At 42.0% G+C, this 20,776-nt stretch overlaps 1 protein-coding gene across 6 annotated transcripts in view; it reads right to left on the bottom strand.

Moving 5' to 3' along the window:
• The window catches only part of CWC27 (CWC27 spliceosome associated cyclophilin), a 209,690-nt gene extending 189,082 nt beyond the window's left edge, over positions 1-20,608 (bottom strand). For 2 of the 6 annotated variants that reach the window (XM_007058988.4, XM_043546331.1), the window contains exons 1-6: positions 20,471-20,608; positions 12,597-12,693; positions 6,229-6,341; positions 2,311-2,454; positions 1,481-1,579; positions 1,141-1,244 (exon numbers count right to left, since the gene is read on the bottom strand). In XM_007058988.4, coding sequence (XP_007059050.2) covers positions 1,141-1,244; positions 1,481-1,579; positions 2,311-2,454; positions 6,229-6,341; positions 12,597-12,693; positions 20,471-20,512 — 599 coding nt within the window. In that variant the 5' untranslated portion in view covers positions 20,513-20,608. Of the gene's footprint in view, positions 1-1,140; positions 1,245-1,480; positions 1,580-2,310; positions 2,455-6,228; positions 6,342-12,596; positions 12,694-18,771; positions 19,276-20,470 lie in introns of those variants that run through there. The other 4 variants (XM_043546330.1, XM_037902906.2, XM_037902907.2 and 1 more) reach the window with 4 other exon arrangements.
• Between the last annotated feature and the right edge of the window lie 168 nt (positions 20,609-20,776).

The following is a 20,776-nucleotide window of genomic DNA, read 5'->3' as shown; positions in this document are numbered from 1 at the left end:
CCATCCAAACCCTGCACTGAATACAAAACTATTAATTTTCTCTTCGATGTTGCTATGGGACTCTCACTGTAGTATCTTAGTGCTTCACAATATTAATGAATTTATCAATACAACAACTGTGAGATTAGGTGATGGTATTAGCCCATTTTACAGTTGAGGAACCAAGGCACAAAGATATTAAGGCTAAAACTGTCAAAAAATGTCCACTAATTTTGGGTGCTAAACTTGAGACACTGAAGGACTGATCTTTCCAGAGTACCTAGCATTTTTATAGCACTTTATACATTCAAAACACATCTCCCAGACTTCAGTTGAAGTTGTGAGCACTCTACACTTCTATAAATTTGACACCAAATGTCTCCCACTTGACATCCAGAAAACAAGAAACACATAATTAGTGGCCAATTGTGAATATTTTAGTTTAAATGACTTTCCCAACATCACAAAGGAACTCTGTGGCAGAGGCAGGGATAAAATCCAGTTCTCCAGAATGGAATTCTATTTCCTTGACCGTAAGACCATTTTTCTTGCAATCCCTTGCCTTATTAACTATATACTTTCCAATTCCTGCACCAAATAAGGAGTCCTACAGAAAACTTTGTCAATCACAAGAGTATTGATTCATTCTGAGAACACCATCAGTTCGATGCACAGAATGAGGTGACGGTGCCTTGGACAAAGTAGTATATAATCATGAAATCAGAGACTGTATAACGATCCACACATACAAAGGGCACATATTAAGGTTGCACATGCACCCTTTATTCTGGCATTTCTTAATTTATGACTGCTTCACTTTGCAACTTTACTGTTCTTTAAACAGTTTTTTTAAATTGTAATTTGGCACATATAATGCTGAAATCTTATACCTGCAACTGTATGTAAACAATCTTTTTACCAACTATAATATTCAGCATTAAGAAATAAAGGAAAAGGGACAAATTGCTTAAACTATGAAAACAGTTTTTATGCCCTCCCATCTTGGAAAAAAAATCAGGTACCACATTTATTTTACAAGGTACTATACAAGGCATATCATAGAACTATACTATACTAGCATATCATAGAACAAGACTGAAATAATTTTATAATTAGAGCTGTAAAAAATTAAAGAAAGGCCCACTTATGAGGTATAATTACTTTGTGCCTTTGGATTTTGACTTTTTTACTTCTTCCCCTGGTTTGTCCTTTTTCAGCTTTCTATTTGTTCTTGGAATGATGTCATCAAAAGGATTAAACAAAACCTAAAGAAAAAGTTAAATATTTTATACAAATATTTAATAAGCATTTTGCTGTAATTTAGAATACTTACACCTTTAAAAAAAAAGACTTTATTTTTTAAAAATTCACTATTTTGAAAATTATTTTTTCAACAATAATACATAACCCACTCAGATAAATTAATGCCAGTACATCCTACTAGAACAGAATTGTTTGAAGACAAAGAAAAAGTAGAATATTTGAATAACCGCATACATACCTCACTACTTTTTATTTTGTGTGGATTGAGTGGTCTCTCTTCTTTATCAATTTCTACTTCAGTCAGTCGTAACATATTGTATATGGTATCCCCAGTGATCTAACAAATTCACAAAAGTTTTTTAAAGTTAGTTATTTCAGAGCCTATCAATTTTCAGACTGCTTGTTAATTATTCTGCAAAATTTAAGGGAATTGTTATGTAAATAATTTTGAATATATGAAGGAGGAATATTTACATTACATTACCTATGGCTACAAATATTTTAAATGCAACAAGACTCTGCTCTTTAGCAACCCGATTCTGCGTTAAAGAACTATTCAGGTGCCACAAAAGTTGGTGAAGGGAGCTCTGAATTGAAAATAAAACTAACAAAAAATTCTGTAGAATACAGAGCTAACCTACTTGACAGTTTCCACATTTCCTTGAAACCATCATCATTTTATTGCTTTCATTTGCTTGGGTTGTTCTTGAATAATGATATTAGAATTGCATTTCTAAATTAACATTTTATAAACAGAAAAAACAGTCTATATGCAACAATCGGGGTACTTTTAATTTTATTAGATTACTCTGAAAAAATGTATTGTAAAGGTTCAATTTAGTAGAAAACCAATGGAAAATTAACTACTAAGGAAAACTACCAATTGAGATCAAGGTCAGGTATGGAAGACAGACAAAAACTGAGATGTTCTTAAATACTAAAATAACTTTGAAAGTAGCAAAATGCATTTGAGCTGTGCGAAGATAATAAGAAAACATTCTCTGAATTAGAAGTACATTTAATTGCATCTGTCAAAACCACGATTCAAGTCATAACTCTATAGCAAACCTTTCCAAAAATGGTGTGCTTGTTGTTAAGTTCATCTGCACGGCCCAGTGTAAAGAAAAACTGACTGCCATTATCATGAGCTCCAGCATTTGCCATAGCAACCAGTCCTCTTCGATTAAAACGCAATCGTGAGTGGAATTCATCCTTCAAAATAAAAAGGAAGATTGTTTAGTATGCAATTTTAATTTTGCACTTATTTAACCAGTAAACAACCACCCTAACATACATAAGCCAGAATTTCTTGTGTTTGAAAAATTTTACAATGTTCTACCAAAACATCAAAAACTACTCCCAGATTAACAATGCAAACAAATACATGATTTTTTTTTTTAAAAAGTGCAAGCTTAAGAGCTTCTTGTTAATCAGGCTAAGAAATGGAAAAATATTTGTCAACTTCAAAGCAATAATATAGATGTGATTTGAAAAAAAAAGAAACCTAGTATTTAAACATAATCTCTATTAAGAAAAAAAAAAAGACTAAAACCTGCATTTTTCTTGTGACATCAAAACTATCATATATTTAACTTAACAAAATGCTGTATTTCAGAACAAATCCAGTTTCCATTCAAATCAATGGGAGCTCTGCAACAGATTTTAATAGCACCGGTATTTCATCCTTTTTATGGGCCCACTTCTTATTTGCTGGGCAAGACACAATACTTCCAAGGCAAGGTACTACTCTGAATGAGTAAAGGAGGCAGAATCAGCATTTATGTAAAGACAGGAAATTAAAAGGTTTCAGACTAGCAGCCGTTGTAGTCTGTATCTGCAGAAAGAAAAGGAGTACTTGTGGCACCTTAGAGACTAACAAATTTATTTGAGCATAAGCTTTCGTGAGCTACAGCTCAGCATCCGATGAAATGAGCTGTAGCTCACAAAAGCTTATGCTCAAATAAATTTGTTAGTCTCTAAGGTGCCACAAGTACTCCTTTTCTTTTTGCGGAAATTAAAAGTTGCCCATGCAAAATTAATCCTCCCTCCAATGCATACACATGATGATAATCTTCAAATACAAGATCATAGACAATTTCCTCCCCATGCCCCCACTTCTCCCAACTGTGTCTCCTTGTTCTTTTAGCCAGCCCAACAGGTTAGCAATAGTACAGTACACAGCCAATCAATATTCCATTATGGGAAGTACTAACTTTACAGAAACAGGGAGGCCCCGACTATACACAAAGAGCCCAGAAAATGTAAAGATGGTGCAAAAATAGGTGCTTGTGATTTACGTAAGTGCACGCAGAACTATCAGGACAAAAAGAAAAACTAAGCACACACAAGCAGGCAAACTTCCCCAATATTAAGAATAGTCTGAAGGAAGAAAACCCTATATTTAAAGCCTTCCGTGACAACTCCTTCTCAGGTCATTTCTTGTGAGAGAAATCATCTTGGGTCCTCAAAATTATAGAGAGAATGAAATATTAGACTCAAATAAACAATCCTGGTAGAAGGAAAATGAGACCACTCCTCCCCCTCTCACATTTCAACACGGGCTCTGCACAAGCTAGGGGCCCACCCACACATGACTCTGTATGATCATGATTTAAGTGGGCTCCTGTTAACTTTACAGATGCATCCTAAGACCAAGGTTAAGGCAGGGGTATGAAGCTGCTGTTTTTTGTGACCAAGTCTTATAAGGCTGAACTGGGTGACAGGAATGGATCTGCGTCCAACTACGGGGGGTGGCAGAAGCATAGGAACCCTAGAAAGGGGCTATTTTTCTTCTGTTTGCATGATCATATAGAGGGCTTCACTTGTGGACTGGGAAGCCGTGGCTCAAAAGTCCCCAAAGTCCTGGGATGGCCTTGCTGGGCAGTCCGCGAGCCTGGCATCTGAGTTACAATCCAGCGTTGCCCAGTTCACCCTGGGTTATCTCAGCCATATAGGAGGAGGGGAAGGTAGGGGATCCGGGCTCTCCCTCTCAACCAGGTCTAGTCCTGGGCCCAAAGGGGAAGGTGCAAGGATGTCTAAGACCCCTCTTGCCGATACACCAGACCAGCTTCCCCTGGGCTACTTCCTACCTTCCCACTCTTCAGTTTGGGACATGGTAACACACTCTGCCCCTCCCTAGCAAAGTGTTTCCAATCAGCCTCAACAACCTAAACAGTAAAATGGGTACTTCCCAGCTCACTTCTCAATGTCCAGTTATTCTCCCTTCTCAGGGAGCAGGGGAGGGAAAAGAGTCAAGCCCCTGGCTTCCCATTTGGGTCTTACCCACAGTCCAGACCTTTCTCCTTTGGACCACTCTGTCCCAGAGGCTGGAAACTGGCTTCCTGCCTCCAGACAGCCTTGCCTTCAATCTCCCTCCACAGCTGCTTGACTGTCAGAGTCCCCTTTTAAGTAGGTTCTCTATCTGGAGCATGCTCTGCAGCTGCAGAGGGGCAGGGTCCTCTTGGCCAGGACTAGTCCCTCACTTCCTTAGCCTTTGTGTGGGGTCTGTAAACCCCATCACAGACCAGAATTGAAAGAAATCACTACCACCTGGAGATCAACAATGCAGCCACACTATTGGACAGAACTACCACAGAGGCACCTCAGTAACAATATCCTGCTCAGCCCTGATTCCATATGGTAGCCCTTGTTGGACGCAAAGCTTGAAACTCACTTTATGCAACTGAATCATTTCCAAAAAATACTGTATGCAGAGTTAGCATGCAAAAAATTAACAAAAGTTGCATGCTAATGTTAACTTGAAAAAAAAAAAATGGTATGGCCGACCGATCATATGTGTTCCCTGTTTAGTAGTATAAATCTATTTGTTCATGCAATCCAAAAGAGAAACTGTCTCCTTTGAAGCCTGAGGTTAGAAAAGAACCAGAAGCCTGGGTTGAAAAGAGCAATGCAGGTTTACACATAGTATACAGGGCCTTGCCTATAAACATTCCCTGTGATAAAATAATTGAACATATAGCATTAACCACTTCAGTGTTGTCTAACAGATCACAAAATCATAGAACAAAACCTCTCTCTCATACCTAGTTCACTCTCTGTTTCAATGCAATGCTTAAGTGAGAGACAAACAGAAGAACACGTACAAAGGGGAAGTCTGTTTTTAAAGGTACCTTCTAACATATGAAGAATATAAATATTAAGAGACTGGGTGTAAAATTTTAGAAATACTCTAAACTACACTGAAGAGTTACACATGCCCAACTTGGTCTAGCCTCAGTGTGGGGCAATGGACTAGAAGACCTTCCAAGCCTACATTCCTATGATTTCTAACTTGTGTGTGCAAACACCCCAGTGAACATATGTTTAAGACAGGGCTGTGCATGGATGCTCATCAGATCTAAACTTGCACAGGTATAAGAGTATTTCTGTATCTAAGTTTGGCACATGCAAATATTTGTCCATACTTTTGAATATTTGCTGCTGCCAGAATACTAGCACAACGAGTGTTGGAAAGCATTATTCAGTAATTGCAATCTGGGCAAGAGAAGATGAAGATATCTGAAAGCTATTGACTCTCCTTTTATTGTAATATTCCACACAAGTTTACCTGATGCTTTCTGATCTCCTTTTGCTCTACTGAATATCTAGTAGGAAAAACATTGAAATCACTTCAGTGATGTTTTTACATTTAAATAACTGACACAATTTTTACACTCATTTCACCCTTTTGATTCCACTTTTCTTCATGCTCTCTTACTGTACCTTATTTTCACTTTTCCTCATGCAATTTTTGTTAATAGGCTAACATATTATATTAGTACCCTGGGTACAATACAGACAGATTTTGGAACTGTGCATGAAAAAAATGCACATGCAAAAATGGAAACACAAGATGTGCAAGCAATCACTGTACATGAGAAAAATATTAATTTCTTGTGTGAGCTTTGTTTTAGCAATCTCTGCTATTCATAAAATCACTTGCAAATGAATATACAGTAATTAAAAACGAACTATACAGATACCTACCTTGAAGGGGAGCCCGTAGATTGACTCTCCACCTGACCCAGTACCAGTGGGATCTCCCCCTTGCACTATAAAATCAGGCACAACTCTGTGAAATATTGTGTTGTCATAATAACCTGCAAAGAAAAAGAATATTTACTATAAGTGTACTTTTAGAATTATTTTAAAATATCTATAGTGTAAGCAATGTAACCACCTGGAAATCCTGGACACCCCATCATCTCAGGCATTGGCACCCTGACAGCAGGATTGTCTTGCTATGTAGACTCCCTCCTCAGGCCCTACGCTACCAGCACTCCCAGCTATCTTCAAGACACCATTGACTTCCTGAGGAAGCTACAATCCATCGGTGATCTTCCTGAAAACACCATCCTGGCTACTATGGATGTAGAAGCCCTCTACACCAACATTCCACACAAAGATGGACTACAAGCCGTCAGGAACAGTATCTCCGATAATGTCACGGCAAACCTGGTGGCTGAACTTTGTGACTTTGTCCTCACCCATAACTATTTCACATTTGGGGACAATGTATACCTTCAAATCAGCGGCACTGCTATGGGTACCCGCATGGTCCCACAGTGTGAAAACATTTTTATGGCGGACTTAGAACAATGCTTCCTCAGCTCTCATCCCCTAATGCCCCTACTCTACTTGCGCTACACTGATGACATCTTCATCATCTGGACCCATGGAAAAGAAGCCCTTGAGCAATTCCACCATGATTTCAACAACTTCCATTACACCATCAACCTCAGCCTGGACCAGTCCACACAAGAGATCCACTTCCTGGACACTATGGTGCTAATAAGCAATGGGTACATAAACACCACCCTATACCGGAAACCTACTGACTGCTATACTTACCTACATGCCTCCAGCTTCCATCCAGACCACACCACACGATCCATTATCTACAGCCAAGCTCTACGATACAACCGCATTTGCTCCAACCCCTCAGATAGAGACAAACACCTGCAAGATCTCTATCTAGCGTTCTTAAAACTACAATACCCACCTGCTGAAGTGAAGACACAGATTGAGAGAGCCAGAAGAGTACCCAGAAGTTACCTACTACAGGACAGGCCCAACAAAGGAAATAACAGAACGCCACTAGCCATCACCTTCAGCCTCCAACTAAAACCTCTCCAGCGCATCATCAAGGATCTGCAACCTATCCTGAAGGACGACCCATCACTCTCACAGATCTTGAGAGACAGGCCAGTCCTTGCTTACAGACAGCCCCCCAACCTAAAGCAAATACTCACCAGCAACCACACACCACACAACAGAACCACTAATCCAGGAACCTATCCTTGCAACAAAGCCCATTGCCAACTGTGTCCACATATCTATTCAGGGGACACCATCATAAGGTCTAATCACATCAGCCACAATATCAGAGGCTCATTCACCTGCACATCTACCAATGTGATATATGCCATCATGTGCCAGCCATGCCCCTCTGCCATGTACATTGGCCAAACTGGACAGTCTCTACGTAAAAGAATCAATGGACACAAATCAGACATCAAGAATTATAACATTCAAAAACTAGTTGGAGAACACTTGTATCTCTCTGGTCACTCGAATACAGACCTAAGAGTGTCAATTCTTCAACAAAAAAACTTCAAACACAGACTCCAAAGAGAGACTGCTGAATTGGAATTAATTTGCAAACTAGATACAATTAACTTAGGCTTGAATAAAGACTGGGAGTGGATGGGTCATTACACAAAGTAAAACTATTTCCCCATGTTTATTCCTCCCCTCCTCCCCCCACGCTGTTCCTCAGACGTTCTTGTCAACTGCTGGAAATGACCCACCTTAGATTATCACTACAAAAGGTTTCCCCCCCCGCGCTCTCCTGCTGGTAATAGCTCACCTTACCTGATCACTCTCGTTACAGTATGTATGGTAACACCCATTGTTTCATGTTCTCTGTGTATATAAATCTCCCCACTGTATTTTCCACTGAATGCATCCGATGAAGTGAGCTGTAGCTCACAAAAGCTTATGCTCAAATAAATTTGTTAGTCTCTAATGTACCACAAGTCCTCCTTTTCTTTTTGCGGACTAACACGGCTGCTACTCTGAAACACTAGAGTGGGACTCAGGGAACCTATTCCTGGCTCTACAACTAACCTGCTGAGTAAATCACTTTGCTGCCCTGTGTCTCAGTTTCTCCCATCTGATAACAGTGATATTGACCACATTTATGAAGTGCTTTGAGATCTGGGGCTAGATATTATTATGTGTACAGAAGTTAGAACTTGAGTTTTGACTCAAAGACTGGTATTTTGTTGATTTTCAACTTCTGTTTCAATTTTCAGTGATAAAATATCCCATTTATATGAACTGGGAAGTACCATAAAATGTGAGATCAGGTAAACATCTTAAAATTTTCAAGACAATGGTGTCAAAATTAAACACACTAATATACAATACAGAACAGTTTTCTGTGTTGCTGTACACTTGAAGGCATTGCATGTCACTGAAAGGATAATATTAATAGATACATGCTGGAAATAAAAGAAGTCATCTCCCAGATAGTCTTAATAGACCTGGTTCTCCTGTCCTGTATATTCCTTTTACCAAGAACTTTGAGTTATTACTGACGAAGATCAGCATAAAAGGAGAATTAAGTCCAATGTGTCTGTGTTTATTCTATAGTATCTCCTTATTTTTTAGACTTCTGCTCTAATATAATCATCAGGAGCTTCACTTAGTAGGAATATTCTAGCACTATATTTCCACCAACCACCACACAATCAAAGTTGTGGGGTAATTCTTAATTTCCTAACCTGAAGATTAGTTTATGTGAATTAATGGAGCTAAAAACTACATACAAGCTATATCAATAAATGTGAGAAAAAATAAACTGCATACTTCACATTATTTGTCACAATGCTGGGTTTTTCCGTGCCAATAATTTCCTATTGTCAGTTATCAAGTGTTCAAGAAATTAAGTATAACACCACTATCATGTAAGTGACTGGAAATAAAGACAGTTGGGTTAAAAAAATAAACCAAGAACATGAGAAGGCATGTTGCCAATATTGCTAAATTAACGGCCACCGTTCCGTGATAGATAAGCTGTTAGAGTATAAAAGTTCTTAAATTGACAGCACAGGGTTCTACTCTCACACTTTGAGCATGGAAGGTTTTTCCTCCTTTCATTCTTTTCTTCTCTCTCTCTATGACCAAAGCTTTTCATATACATCTATAATTTAGTATGGCCAAACAATGGTATTGGCTACACACCAACACTGACAAGTATTCATCAGTTTCACCTTATATGGTGCTCCAATCAGACTCTGAAATACTGAGTCTATTGTGCTTCTTGGTTTTATTATAGGGAATCAAAACAGCTTCTGGGAGGTGAAAATTTAACTCTGCTTGACATATGCAGCAGGTCAATTAAAAAAACATGATGTTTTAAGACAATGGAGGACTTACAAATTTTATACTGTAGACAGAGATATTTCCATTTAAAATAAGCCAAGTTCAAGAAGTCTTCATATATTTCAAACATTTTTTCACCATATTAGTAATGTTGTTATTCTGACTACTGAAAACAAACTTTACTCTTTCTCTAATAATCTCATATAAAATGTGAACTTTTGCTCCCTTCCTAGCAAGCCTCGTCATTATGACATAGTTATACACTATTCCAGCACTCTGTGTGTTTAGGATAGTGTTGTAAACTGGGTGCCATAAATCAGATATTCAAAATTAATTATCAGTGTAAAATTGTTACTTCATAGCATTTGGCCAATTTATGTTTCTTGAGAAGTCCCTCTCACTATTTATATTTTGGCAGTGTTCAAGGTGCTGAACAAACAAATAGGAAGACAGCTGTTGCCTTAAAGAGATAAATTCAAAACTAACAAACAACCAATAGAAGGGCCAGGGAGAGAAGGGGGAAGAAAGATGAAAAACCTAATAAAATGATGCAGCAACATAGGCTAGAAGGTGGGTGGGGTTTTTTCCCAAAAATTAAAAACACAAAACTATCCTCATCTGCCCCTAAACCTAAATATTCTTATATACAGATTGGTTGTCAGTTTAAAAGATATGCATAACAGAAGTTATGGACCTGATGCAGAAATCACTAAGTGAGGTTCCTTCTCTTGTGTTAATGAAGAAGTCAAATTAGATAGTCATAATGGTCCCCATGGCCTTAAAAACTATTAATCTAAATGTCAATAATTACTTATTTTCTTGTAAGCATCACAGCAGTGGTGGGTCTTAAAAGGAGAATTGTATTTGCCTTTCAGATGATTTCAAGGAAGGCATTCCATCTGTAACACCTGGAGGCATTTGTAGGATAAATGAGTATCCATAGCAGGCATTATTAGCAAAGCCCATTGGAGCAACACAATGAGATGAGTGGATAACTAAGGAGGAACAGATTTATTTAGGCCCATGAAGAAATTGACAAGAAACTTGAACTTGATGCCTGGAGAAAGGCAAGCGTATGGAGGGTTTCATTGGGGACGACAACATATATATCATAGGAAGGGAGTGAAGCCAGTAAGATAAGGAGATGCCTGGGAGTAAATCAAGATGGGAGGCGATCCAGACTTGGACAAGAGCTTTTGATGTCTAGACAGTGTTGAAGGCTCAGACAGGAAGCCAGGGAGGAAGAAGTGGCAGGATTTGGACAAAGCATAAATATGGGGGTGAGGGAATCAAAAATAACTTCTGGGTTGCTGACTAGGAGGATAAAGATAGTGTTAATCATGACAAATTAAAGCACTGTGCTCCTTGAGCTAAGGCAGAGACCCATGAAAAAGACAATGTCAATCTCTGAAGCACGAAGACATTACCTTTTTCAGGGTCACTGCCTTAACTCACGGAGCACAGTGCTCTTTTTAGTGCTTGGAGCATCAACAAATGTGGAATTCACTGCTATAATAGTCTCACCCGGGCAGGGTTTCATGAGGGACTGGCGTCTCCTTGGTGCATGGCTTAGGCCTCTGAATACAGTCCTCCATCCGGGGGACGGACTGTATCCAGAAAACAGTGACTGAAAAGGACTTCAAGCTCATGGTGGATAACCAAACAATCATGAGCTCGCACTGCAATGCAGCTATTAAGAGGGTTAAAGCAATCTTTGTATATATAAACAGGGGATTATCAAGTAGGAGTTGGTGTTACCTCTGCATATGGCATTAGTGAGATTATTACTAGAGTACTGAGTTCAGTTCTGGTGTCTATGTTTCAAAAACAATATTGACAAATTGGAAAGAGCTCAGAAAACAGCTACAAGAATGATTTGAAGTCTGAAAAATTTGCCTTACAGATAAAAAGGTAAGAAGCTCAATCTATTAAGATTACCCAAGAGAAGACTGAGAGGTGACTTGATCATCATCTATAAGTACCTACAAGGGAAGAAGATTTTCAACAGTAGAAAGCTCTTTAATTGAGCAGACAGACAATGGCATAATGAGATCCAATGGCTGGAAGTGGAAACTAGACAAATTCAGACTAAAAAAAATATTTAGGGTAACTGATCATTGGAACAACTTATCAAGGGACTCCATCACTTGAAGTCTTTATACCAGGACTGAATGCCTTTCAAACAGATATGTTCTAGCGGTACAAGAAATGATGGGTTTGATTTATGCTGGAGGCACAAGACAGGAGTGAAAATCTCCTATACAGAGGATATCTACAAGAAATGGTACACATCAGAAGGGGTCTTGAAGTACCTTACCCCTAAAAGATACATAAAAGGACTAGTGGCACCAGCTGGAAATACTGTGTAGCTACAAGCTCCTTCATCCTCCCATGGTGTGGTTTTCCCAAGGCAGATCGTTTAATCCCCAAACCCCATTTCTTTGATCTGGATTACAGAGCTCCCACCACTCTGAAATGGCAGCACAATGAAATATTAAAAATCCCCAGATGTTTTTGAAAGAAAACAGGAAGTCATAAGCAGGGAAAGGAGAGTGATGCACAAAGTAATTTTTCAAGAGACTTCCTTGGACCGCTTAGCTATCATTTCATGAGTTTACTGAAGAACATAGTTACACATTACAAAATACCCACAAAGTAAGGCCTCTTAAGTCTCTCATGTATTGTAGTTCAGTAATAACCTGCCATCTATTGGATCTGAGAAACATATTTAAAATGCTTTTTAAAATTCTTTGTCTGAGGTCTCTTTCTATAGCTTTGAAAAACGTATTTCTCAACACTTCTAGTTTTCCTGCACACTGGTAACTATATCTTAATGTCAATTTCCGTGGACATTAGTGTACTATTCCTGTGATTCCTGTTTTATGAAAAAGCATAAAATGGAAGAAGTCACCAATACTGTACATTGAATAATATTAACGACAACTACTGTCCAACTCAATCATTACCTTCCATACAAAGCTGGATGAAATTTCGGCATGCTTTTGGTGCTTCTTTTGACCATAGCTCTATGTCAATATCTCCAGCTGTTGTTTTCAGTAAAACCTATAAAATATATGAAAATACACTGTTTAGTCTTATTGCACTTAAACATTTACAGGTGAAGTCTCTGATCAAATAATACAGTCACAAGTAAAAAAATTCTTCATCCAATTTTAGGAATGCAAGAACAAAATTAGGAAGTTGGTCTGGTTTTCAGTGGCAGCTATTTTAATGTACTAGATGTCGACTATTTGTCCTACAGTTTGTCTGATACACAAGTCAAAGAATAGTTTTTGTAAGACTTTATTACCAGTGGCCCACTGTGTGACATTGGGCAAGTTTCTTCACCTCTCTGTATTTCTTTCCTTTCCCGCCTTTGTCTATCTTGTCCATTTAAGCCCAGATCCTGCAAACGCTTATGCATTTGCATAACTTTACTACCAGGAGTATAGTAAAATTAGGCCCGGTCTACACTATAAAGTTAGGTCGATGTAATCTACCTTTTGTCAACCTATTTGTACATGTGCCTACACTCAATATTTTTCCTCTGGCCAATGTAAGCAGCTTATAACTGTGAAGCAGTAAAACCATCTCCTCAAATGGCCTGGAGCCACAGTCGACCTACAGAGGTTAACACAGTGAATCTGACATTGCATCAAGATACGCTAACCCTAACGGTCCTCCAGCAACTGTCCCACAATGCCCCATTCCCTGCAACAGTGACCACGCTAGTCACAGTTGTGAACTCTGCTGCCCAGAGGTCACAAGAACTGGAAGCCACCCCCTTTTATTTTTTAAATGGCTTTGCCTGATTGCCCACCTTGGTGAGCACACCTAGCAGCTCTCCCTTGTTGTGTGCAACTGCCCAACTGACAACCATGCTGGCTCCACATACTAAATGTGTTCCCACCTGGAATACACAGGAGGCCTTGCATCTCCTGGGCCTATAGAGAGAAGAGGCTGTGCAAGGAATGTGGACATCTACAAAAAGACTGCACAGGGGACACAGGTGAAGGGATAAAATAGAGATTAGCAGAAGTACTGCTTGAAAGGGAAGGAACTGAGGCAGGCATACTACAAGGTCGCATAGGCCAACAATTGATCTGGTGCTACGCCAGCCACTAGGGTAACCAGCTGTCCCGATTTTATGGAGACAGTACCAACATTTGAGGCTTTTTCTTATATAGGTGCCTATCACTCCCCACCCCCATCCTGATTTTTCACCCTATGCACCACAGACCTATCACTTTTACAAGCTGCATGCCATTCTTGGCAGAGACGCCACCAGCACTCCACAGGAAACCATGGATACCTTGGAACAGTCTGCAATAGTGACCCCTGGCGTAAACAGGGGAGAAAGAAGGAGAGGACATATGGCAAGGGTGTCCAGCTATGCCACAAGCCAGGACCTGTTTGAGACTCTACCACAGCCTAGTCAGTCCCATCAGAATGAGCCTTATGAAGGGGACGAAACCTCAGGTAAGTGTGCGCATGCATTTTTCCTTACAATGTTAAATTTAAAGATGGTGTCCAGCCCAGTCCCAAGTAAACAGGACACAGGTATCAACTTTTCATTGTTTTATTCACATGACAAGTGGGAGTGATACAACAAATAAATGTGACCTTGTTATCTGCTTTTTATTCCCGAGTAAGGTAAGGCAGGAGATGGGCATGCGGAGCAATCTGTTGAAGTATGTAGGGATGTCCCGTGTATCCTTCTCATAGAATATCAGGGTTGGAAGGAACCTCAGGAGGTCATCTAGTACAATCCCCTGCTCAAAGCAGGACCAATCTCCAATTTTTTGCCCCAATCCCTAAATGGCCCCCTCAAGGATTGAACTCACAACCCTAGGTTTAGCAGGCCAATGCTCAAACCACTGAGCTATCCCTCCCCCCTGAGAGAACTCGATAAAACTTTCATGGAGATGCTCTGCAATCCTCTCTCAAAGGTTTTTAGAGATAGAAGCCTTATTTCTTCTTCCATGGTAGGACACTTTCCTATACCACTCCACGATGACTTCAGCAGGCACCACTGCAGTCAACTGGCTAGTGAGACACAGGCCCGGACAGCTTCAGGACACCAGCAGCGGCTGTGTTCTCTATGCCTTTGTTCTCTCTCAGACAGGAGATATCAGTTAAAATCATAGAATCATAGAATATCAGGGTTGGAAGGGACCTAAGGAGGTCATCTAGTCCAACCCCCTGCTCAAAGCAGGACCAATCCCCAATCAAATCATCCCAGCCAGGGCTTGGTCAAGCCTGACCTTAAAAACTTCCAAGGAAGGAGATTCTACCACCTCCCTAGGTAACGCATTCCAGTGTTTCACCACCCTCCTAGAGAAAAAGTTTTTCCTAATATCCAACCTAAACCTCCCCCACTGCAACTTGAGACCATTACTCCTTGTCCTGTCCTCTTCTACCACTGAGAATAGTCTAGAACCATCCCCTCTGGAACCACCTCTCAGGTAGTTGAAAGCAGCTATCAAATCCCCCCTCATTCTTCTCTTCTGCAGACTAAACAATCCCAGTTCCCTCAGCCTTTCCTCATAAGTCATGTGTTCCAGACCCCTAATCATTTTTGTTGCCCTTCGCTGGACTCTCTCCAATTTATCCACGTCATTCTTGTAGTGTGGGGCCCAAAACTGGACACAGTACTCCAGATGAGGCCTCACCAATGTCGAATAGAGGGGAACGATCACGTCCCTCGATCTGCTCGCTATGCCCCTACTTATACATCCCAAAATGCCATTGGCCTTCTTGGCAACAAGGGCACACTGCTGACTCATATCCAGCTTCTCGTCCACTGTAACCCCAGGTCCTTTTTCGCGGAACTGATGCCTAGCCATTCGGTCCCTAGTCTGTAGCTGTGCATTGGGTTCTTCCGTCCTAAGTGCAGGACCCTGCACTTATCCTTATTGAACCTCATCAGGTTTCTTTTGGCCCAATCCTCCAATTTGTCTAGGTCCCTCTGTATCCTATCCCTGCCCTCCAGCGTATCTACGACTCCTCCCAGTTTAGTATCATCCGCAAATTTGCTGAGAGTGCAATCCACACCATCCTCCAGATCATTTATGAAGATATTGAACAAAACCGGCCCCAGGACCGACCCCTACCTATCACTACCACCTATTGAAAATAGTGCCAGTACCCAGTGCCACTGTCCTATGAAAATAAGGGCCACCATTTTATTGCTTCATGCAACCAAAAATCTTAATTCCCTCCTCATTCTCCTCCCTTCATCTCTGGCAAGCCATACTCACCCTGGTTGGGGTTGGAGAGTGGTGCTGTGCATGCCAAAGCTAAAGTATCAATAAGCATTACTTATTAAAAAATTTTATGGGAATAAGGGAAGGGAGTTTTGAGACTTATCCTTTCCTTTTTGTTGTGACTGTAAATCCAATGATACATCTGTTTTACCTGTGGCTGCTTCCATTGAAGCCTTGAGGGGTACCCCCTCCACACCTGCAGAATGCCTGATCATGATAAGGAGGAAAAAGAAGAGGACTAGAAAAGACACGTTCAGCGAGATCCTACAAGCCAGTTCTGCATCGGATCACAAACAAGGGGCCTGGAAGGTAAATATGGCAGACAATATGGCAAAGGAAAGAGCTGACAGGAGGAAGGCCAATGAGTCTCAGCAAGAAAAGGAAAGGGAGATGCAGCAGGATATTGGGGGGGGGGGGGCGGTTTCTCAAGCAGCAAACACACATGATGTAGACTCTTGATCTACAGGTCCATCAGTCAAGGACTCACCACCCTTTGCAATCATCTGAGAACTAGTGTAGCAGCTCTCTACACCCCCACCACATTCCACGTGGCATCATGGATCACATCCCTACTCCTACCAACTCAGCACTGGGGAGACAATAAGGACAACCACAGCTTCACATACACTGACTTGAAAGAGAGACAGTTGGTGTATGTGTAGCCAAAATTACTCCTGGGGGAATTCTGTGCTACTGCGTGCATACATAATTAATGAGCCGTGCATATTTTAAATGTTTTGCACAGAAAAAAGCTTCTGCCAAAATGTTTCTGCAGTTCCACCTTTTGCCCACCAGAGGGAACTGTGGCACAAGAACAGCAGCAGCTCCCAGCCAGCTACAGAAGAGAAAGAGCTTGCCTTCTTCGCAGTGTCTGTCAGGCCAGGTCAGGAGACGGGGGCTATGGGAAGACAGACGGCATGAGGTGCTGGGAGGATCAGACGGGGCTCATCAGGGCTAGTGGGGGAGGACAGACTGAGGCAGGAGCTGAATGGGAGTGGAGGTGCAGGATCACAGTGGGGAGGTAGGTGCAGGCCACATGGTGATGGGGAGGGGGTGCAGAGCTGTATAGGGACAGAGGGTGGCTGAGTGGGGACACAGAGACACAGACACATAGGGACAGGGGAGTGGGTGGGTGGGGGTACAGAGATACATGGGGACAGGGGAGGGGGTGCAGGACACATGGGGATGGGGCAGATGTGTCTGACTGAACGGGAGAGGCTAGCGGTCAGCGATGGTCTGCATGGGGGAAAGCTCCCTAACTACCTCCCCCCGCTGCAAAAAAAAAAAAAACCCACTGTTTCATACTTTTCCCACCCATATCCAAACAACCCTCCAAGTTCACACCCAGGCTCCTTCTCCGCAATTTACTTCCTCTCCCTCAACTCCTCCATTACCCCTGACTCCCCCAAGCCTTTGCACTGCTTCTGCGGGGTGTGGGAAATACGGTTCTGTATTGTAGTTTAAATGAATTATTACTCAGAGTTCTTTATTAATATGCCTAATAAGGAATCTATTTGTCAAAAAACATTTCCTGAATCTTCTTTGTTGTCTGTATTGTTATAGACATATGTGCTGACAGGTATTTTGAAATAAGTGACCAAAAATAATTGAAACTGGTGCGCTTATGTTATTTTGACAAATAAAATATGCAGAATTTTAAAATATTAGGTGCAGAATTTTTAATTTTTTGTTGCAGAATTCCCCCAGGAGTACAGAATTCCCCCAGGAGTTTCATTTGTGTAATGAAAGGGACAGGGATGTTTTCTGTCTTTCTAATTTTAAAGTTTCATGCTTTAATTTCTGTTAAAACATGAAGTTTTTTTAATTTCAGCATTGGATTTTGGCACAGTTTTTGCTACACAATACATTTTTTTAAAACAAACATATTTATTAGTTCACAAAACATAAGGCAGAATATATAGCAGTACTCAAAACACACTACTTGTAATTGTACTGTATCACAGAACTCACAGGTTCAGTGAAACACAGTGTAATAATACATAATTATATATGTATAGCAAGCACCTCATAATTCATAGGTTCACTACAAGACATGGTGTAATATTTATAAATGTATAACTAGCTGTATAGAATTCCTAAAAGCCCCTAAAACTTCAGGGCCAGAGCACACTCCAGTACAGCACATTATTGTAGTTGGCCATTAACATGCTCTTTCAAGCTCTCCCTCAACCACACAGCTCCATGTTGAGCTCTTGTAATAGCCCCTGTGTCTGGCTGCTCCACCTCTGTCCTCCACCCTGGAGGTAGCTTTTCCCCATTTGCAGATATTATGCAAGACACAACAGGCAGCTATAACCATTGGAATATTATTCTCACTGAGATGCAATTTTGTGGATAAATACTGCCAGCACCTCTTCAATCTACGAAAAGCACATTCAATGGTCACTCTGTATCTGTTGAGCTGATAGCTGAACCTTTCGTTAGTGCTGTTGAGGTGGTTAGCATATGGCTTCATGAGCAGTGGAACAAGGGATAGGCTGGGTCCCCCAGAATCACTACGGACATTTTAATATTGCAAATGGTAACCTTATAGTCAGGAAAGAATGTCCCTGCTTGCAGCTTTCTCAACAGTCCGGTTCTTAAAGATGCAAGCATCATGCACTTCCCCCTCCCCACCCACATCGATATCAGTGAAGCATGCCTAGCGATCAGCTTGCATAATCCACAAAAAAGTAGTCTTTTCTATTGATATACTCTATGGCAAGGTGAGCCGGTATCAATATAGGGATGTGTGTGCTGCTTATCACCCATTACAGCTTGGGAACCCCACTGCTGCAAATCCATGCACTATGTCCTCTGTATAACTGAGAGTCACAGTCCTGTGCAGCAGAATACGATTAATGGCCCCACATACTTGCATGACAACAGTCCCCGCTGTAGATTTTCCAACTCCAAAATGATTTCCCACTGACCGGTAGCAATATGACATCACAAGGTTCCACAGTGGGATTGCCACTCATTTCTCAGCTGCCAGCAAAGCTCTCATTCTGGTGTCCCTGCACTAGAGAGCTGGAGTGAGGTTGGCACATAGATCCAAGAAGACAACCTTTTGCATCTGGAAGTCGTGCAGCCACTGCTCGTTGTCCCAAACCTGCTCTGTGATGTGATCCCACCAATCTGGGCCTGAGAAATGAGCACTGACGCAGTGATCCATCAATAACCTTGAATTGTGTTTTGTTATGTCCCTCAGCAGTCGCTCCTCAAATAAATCACCATATCCCCTGTTGTTGTGGTTCTTCCTGCAGCTCTACTCATAACCAGAGGATTATGCGTTCTGTATTTGCAAGGTTCATGACAATAGCGCAGAGCTCTGCAGGCTCCATGCTTCTGTCAGAGATGGCAGGCAGCTACAAGTACCATGTAGGCTTTTGGGATTTTTTAAAAAAAAAGATAGCATAAAAATTATGGGATAGGGATGACATTATGGGATGGAGAAAGTTTAAATTAGATTAAATCTCAGATAAAACTTCATAACCATAAGAACAGTAGAACAATAGAATAGACTACCTCAGGAGGTTTTGGAAGCTCCTTCACTAGAGATTTTCAAAAGGAGGCTGGAGAGCCATCTACCTTGGCTGGTTTAGCCACAACAAATCCTGCCTCTTGGCAAGGGGTTAGACTAGATGTCCCTTGTGGTCCCTTCTAACCCTATTATTCTAAGTTACACGCTGGGAACTTGACTCAGCTTCCAGAGATCACTGGGTGAGCTATTTCTATCCCACCACAGGAGAAAACTTCCCAAAAGGCATCGCGCTAGAATAGTGGTTCTCAACCATGGCTCCAGGTCCCGCTGCAGGGACCTGAGCAGGTTTCAGGGGGTCTGCCAAGCAGGGCCAGCGTTAGACTCGCCGGGGCCCAGGGCAGAAAGCTGAAAAGCCACCACATGGGGCTGAAGCCGAAGCCTGAACAACTTAGCTTTGCAGGTCTTCTGGGGCATGGGGCCCGAGGCAACTGACCTGTGTGCTACCCCCTAACACTGGCCCTAGCTTTTATATGCAGAAAACCAATTGTTTTGGCACAAGTAGGTCGTAGTATTTATAGCATGGGAGAAGGGGCTCAGAAAGAAAAATGTTGAGAACCCCTGAGCTAGACGGTAGCGGTTTGCAGGCTGGGATACCTATCCTCGGTGTAGGCACTTTGCATCGACCCGAACGCTCCTGGGGAGTATGCGCAGCGCCGAAGCAAGCGGCCAAGCCTGCAGGTACAGGAGCTATATGCTGACGGAGGCCACTGTACGCTAACCAGGTACAAGTACCTGTCCAGGGTGGGGACAGGTACTGGTACCTGGGGGCTGTTTTAGGGTCATAGACACCACGTGACCTTTTGTCTCTCCATGGTATAATAAAAGAGCTAATATAGATTCAATTGAAAACCTTCTTGCTCGCTAACGTAACTCGCACCTGCCAAGAAGTGTAGCACAGGGGCGCGGGAACCATTTTTATAACGGGGGTGCGGATGATGGTCAGCGGAGCTGCTCCCCTCGCCTTTCCCAGCCTCACACGCTGGTCCCGTGCCCCCATCCCACCTCACGCGTCCCCGGCGCGGGGGCTCACCTTGCCGTTGGTCGGAGGCTCCTGGATGTAGATGTTGCTCATGCTGGCGGCGGGGGTGGGCTAGGGCTGAGGAGAGGGGGCGCCGCGAGGACGGACCCGGCTCCGCTTTCGCTCCAGTCCCGGCGCTGCGGAAGCCCCAACTAGCCCCGCGAACCTCCCGCCATGTTGGACCCCGGGATCCGGCGCCGCGGCGCGGGGGGAGGCAGCCGGGACGAGAGGCCGAGCGCGGAGCCGCCGGACAATCGCTGAGAAAGGCGCCGCCTCCGTCGCGCCTCCTAATCCTGACGCTGACCCGGCTCCTCCGCC

This window comes from Chelonia mydas, chromosome 5, assembly GCF_015237465.2.
Source record: "Chelonia mydas isolate rCheMyd1 chromosome 5, rCheMyd1.pri.v2, whole genome shotgun sequence".
Classification (NCBI taxonomy): Eukaryota; Metazoa; Chordata; order Testudines; family Cheloniidae; genus Chelonia; species Chelonia mydas.
Note: the sequence above shows the minus strand (reverse complement) of the source record. Positions and strands in the feature narration are given on the sequence as shown.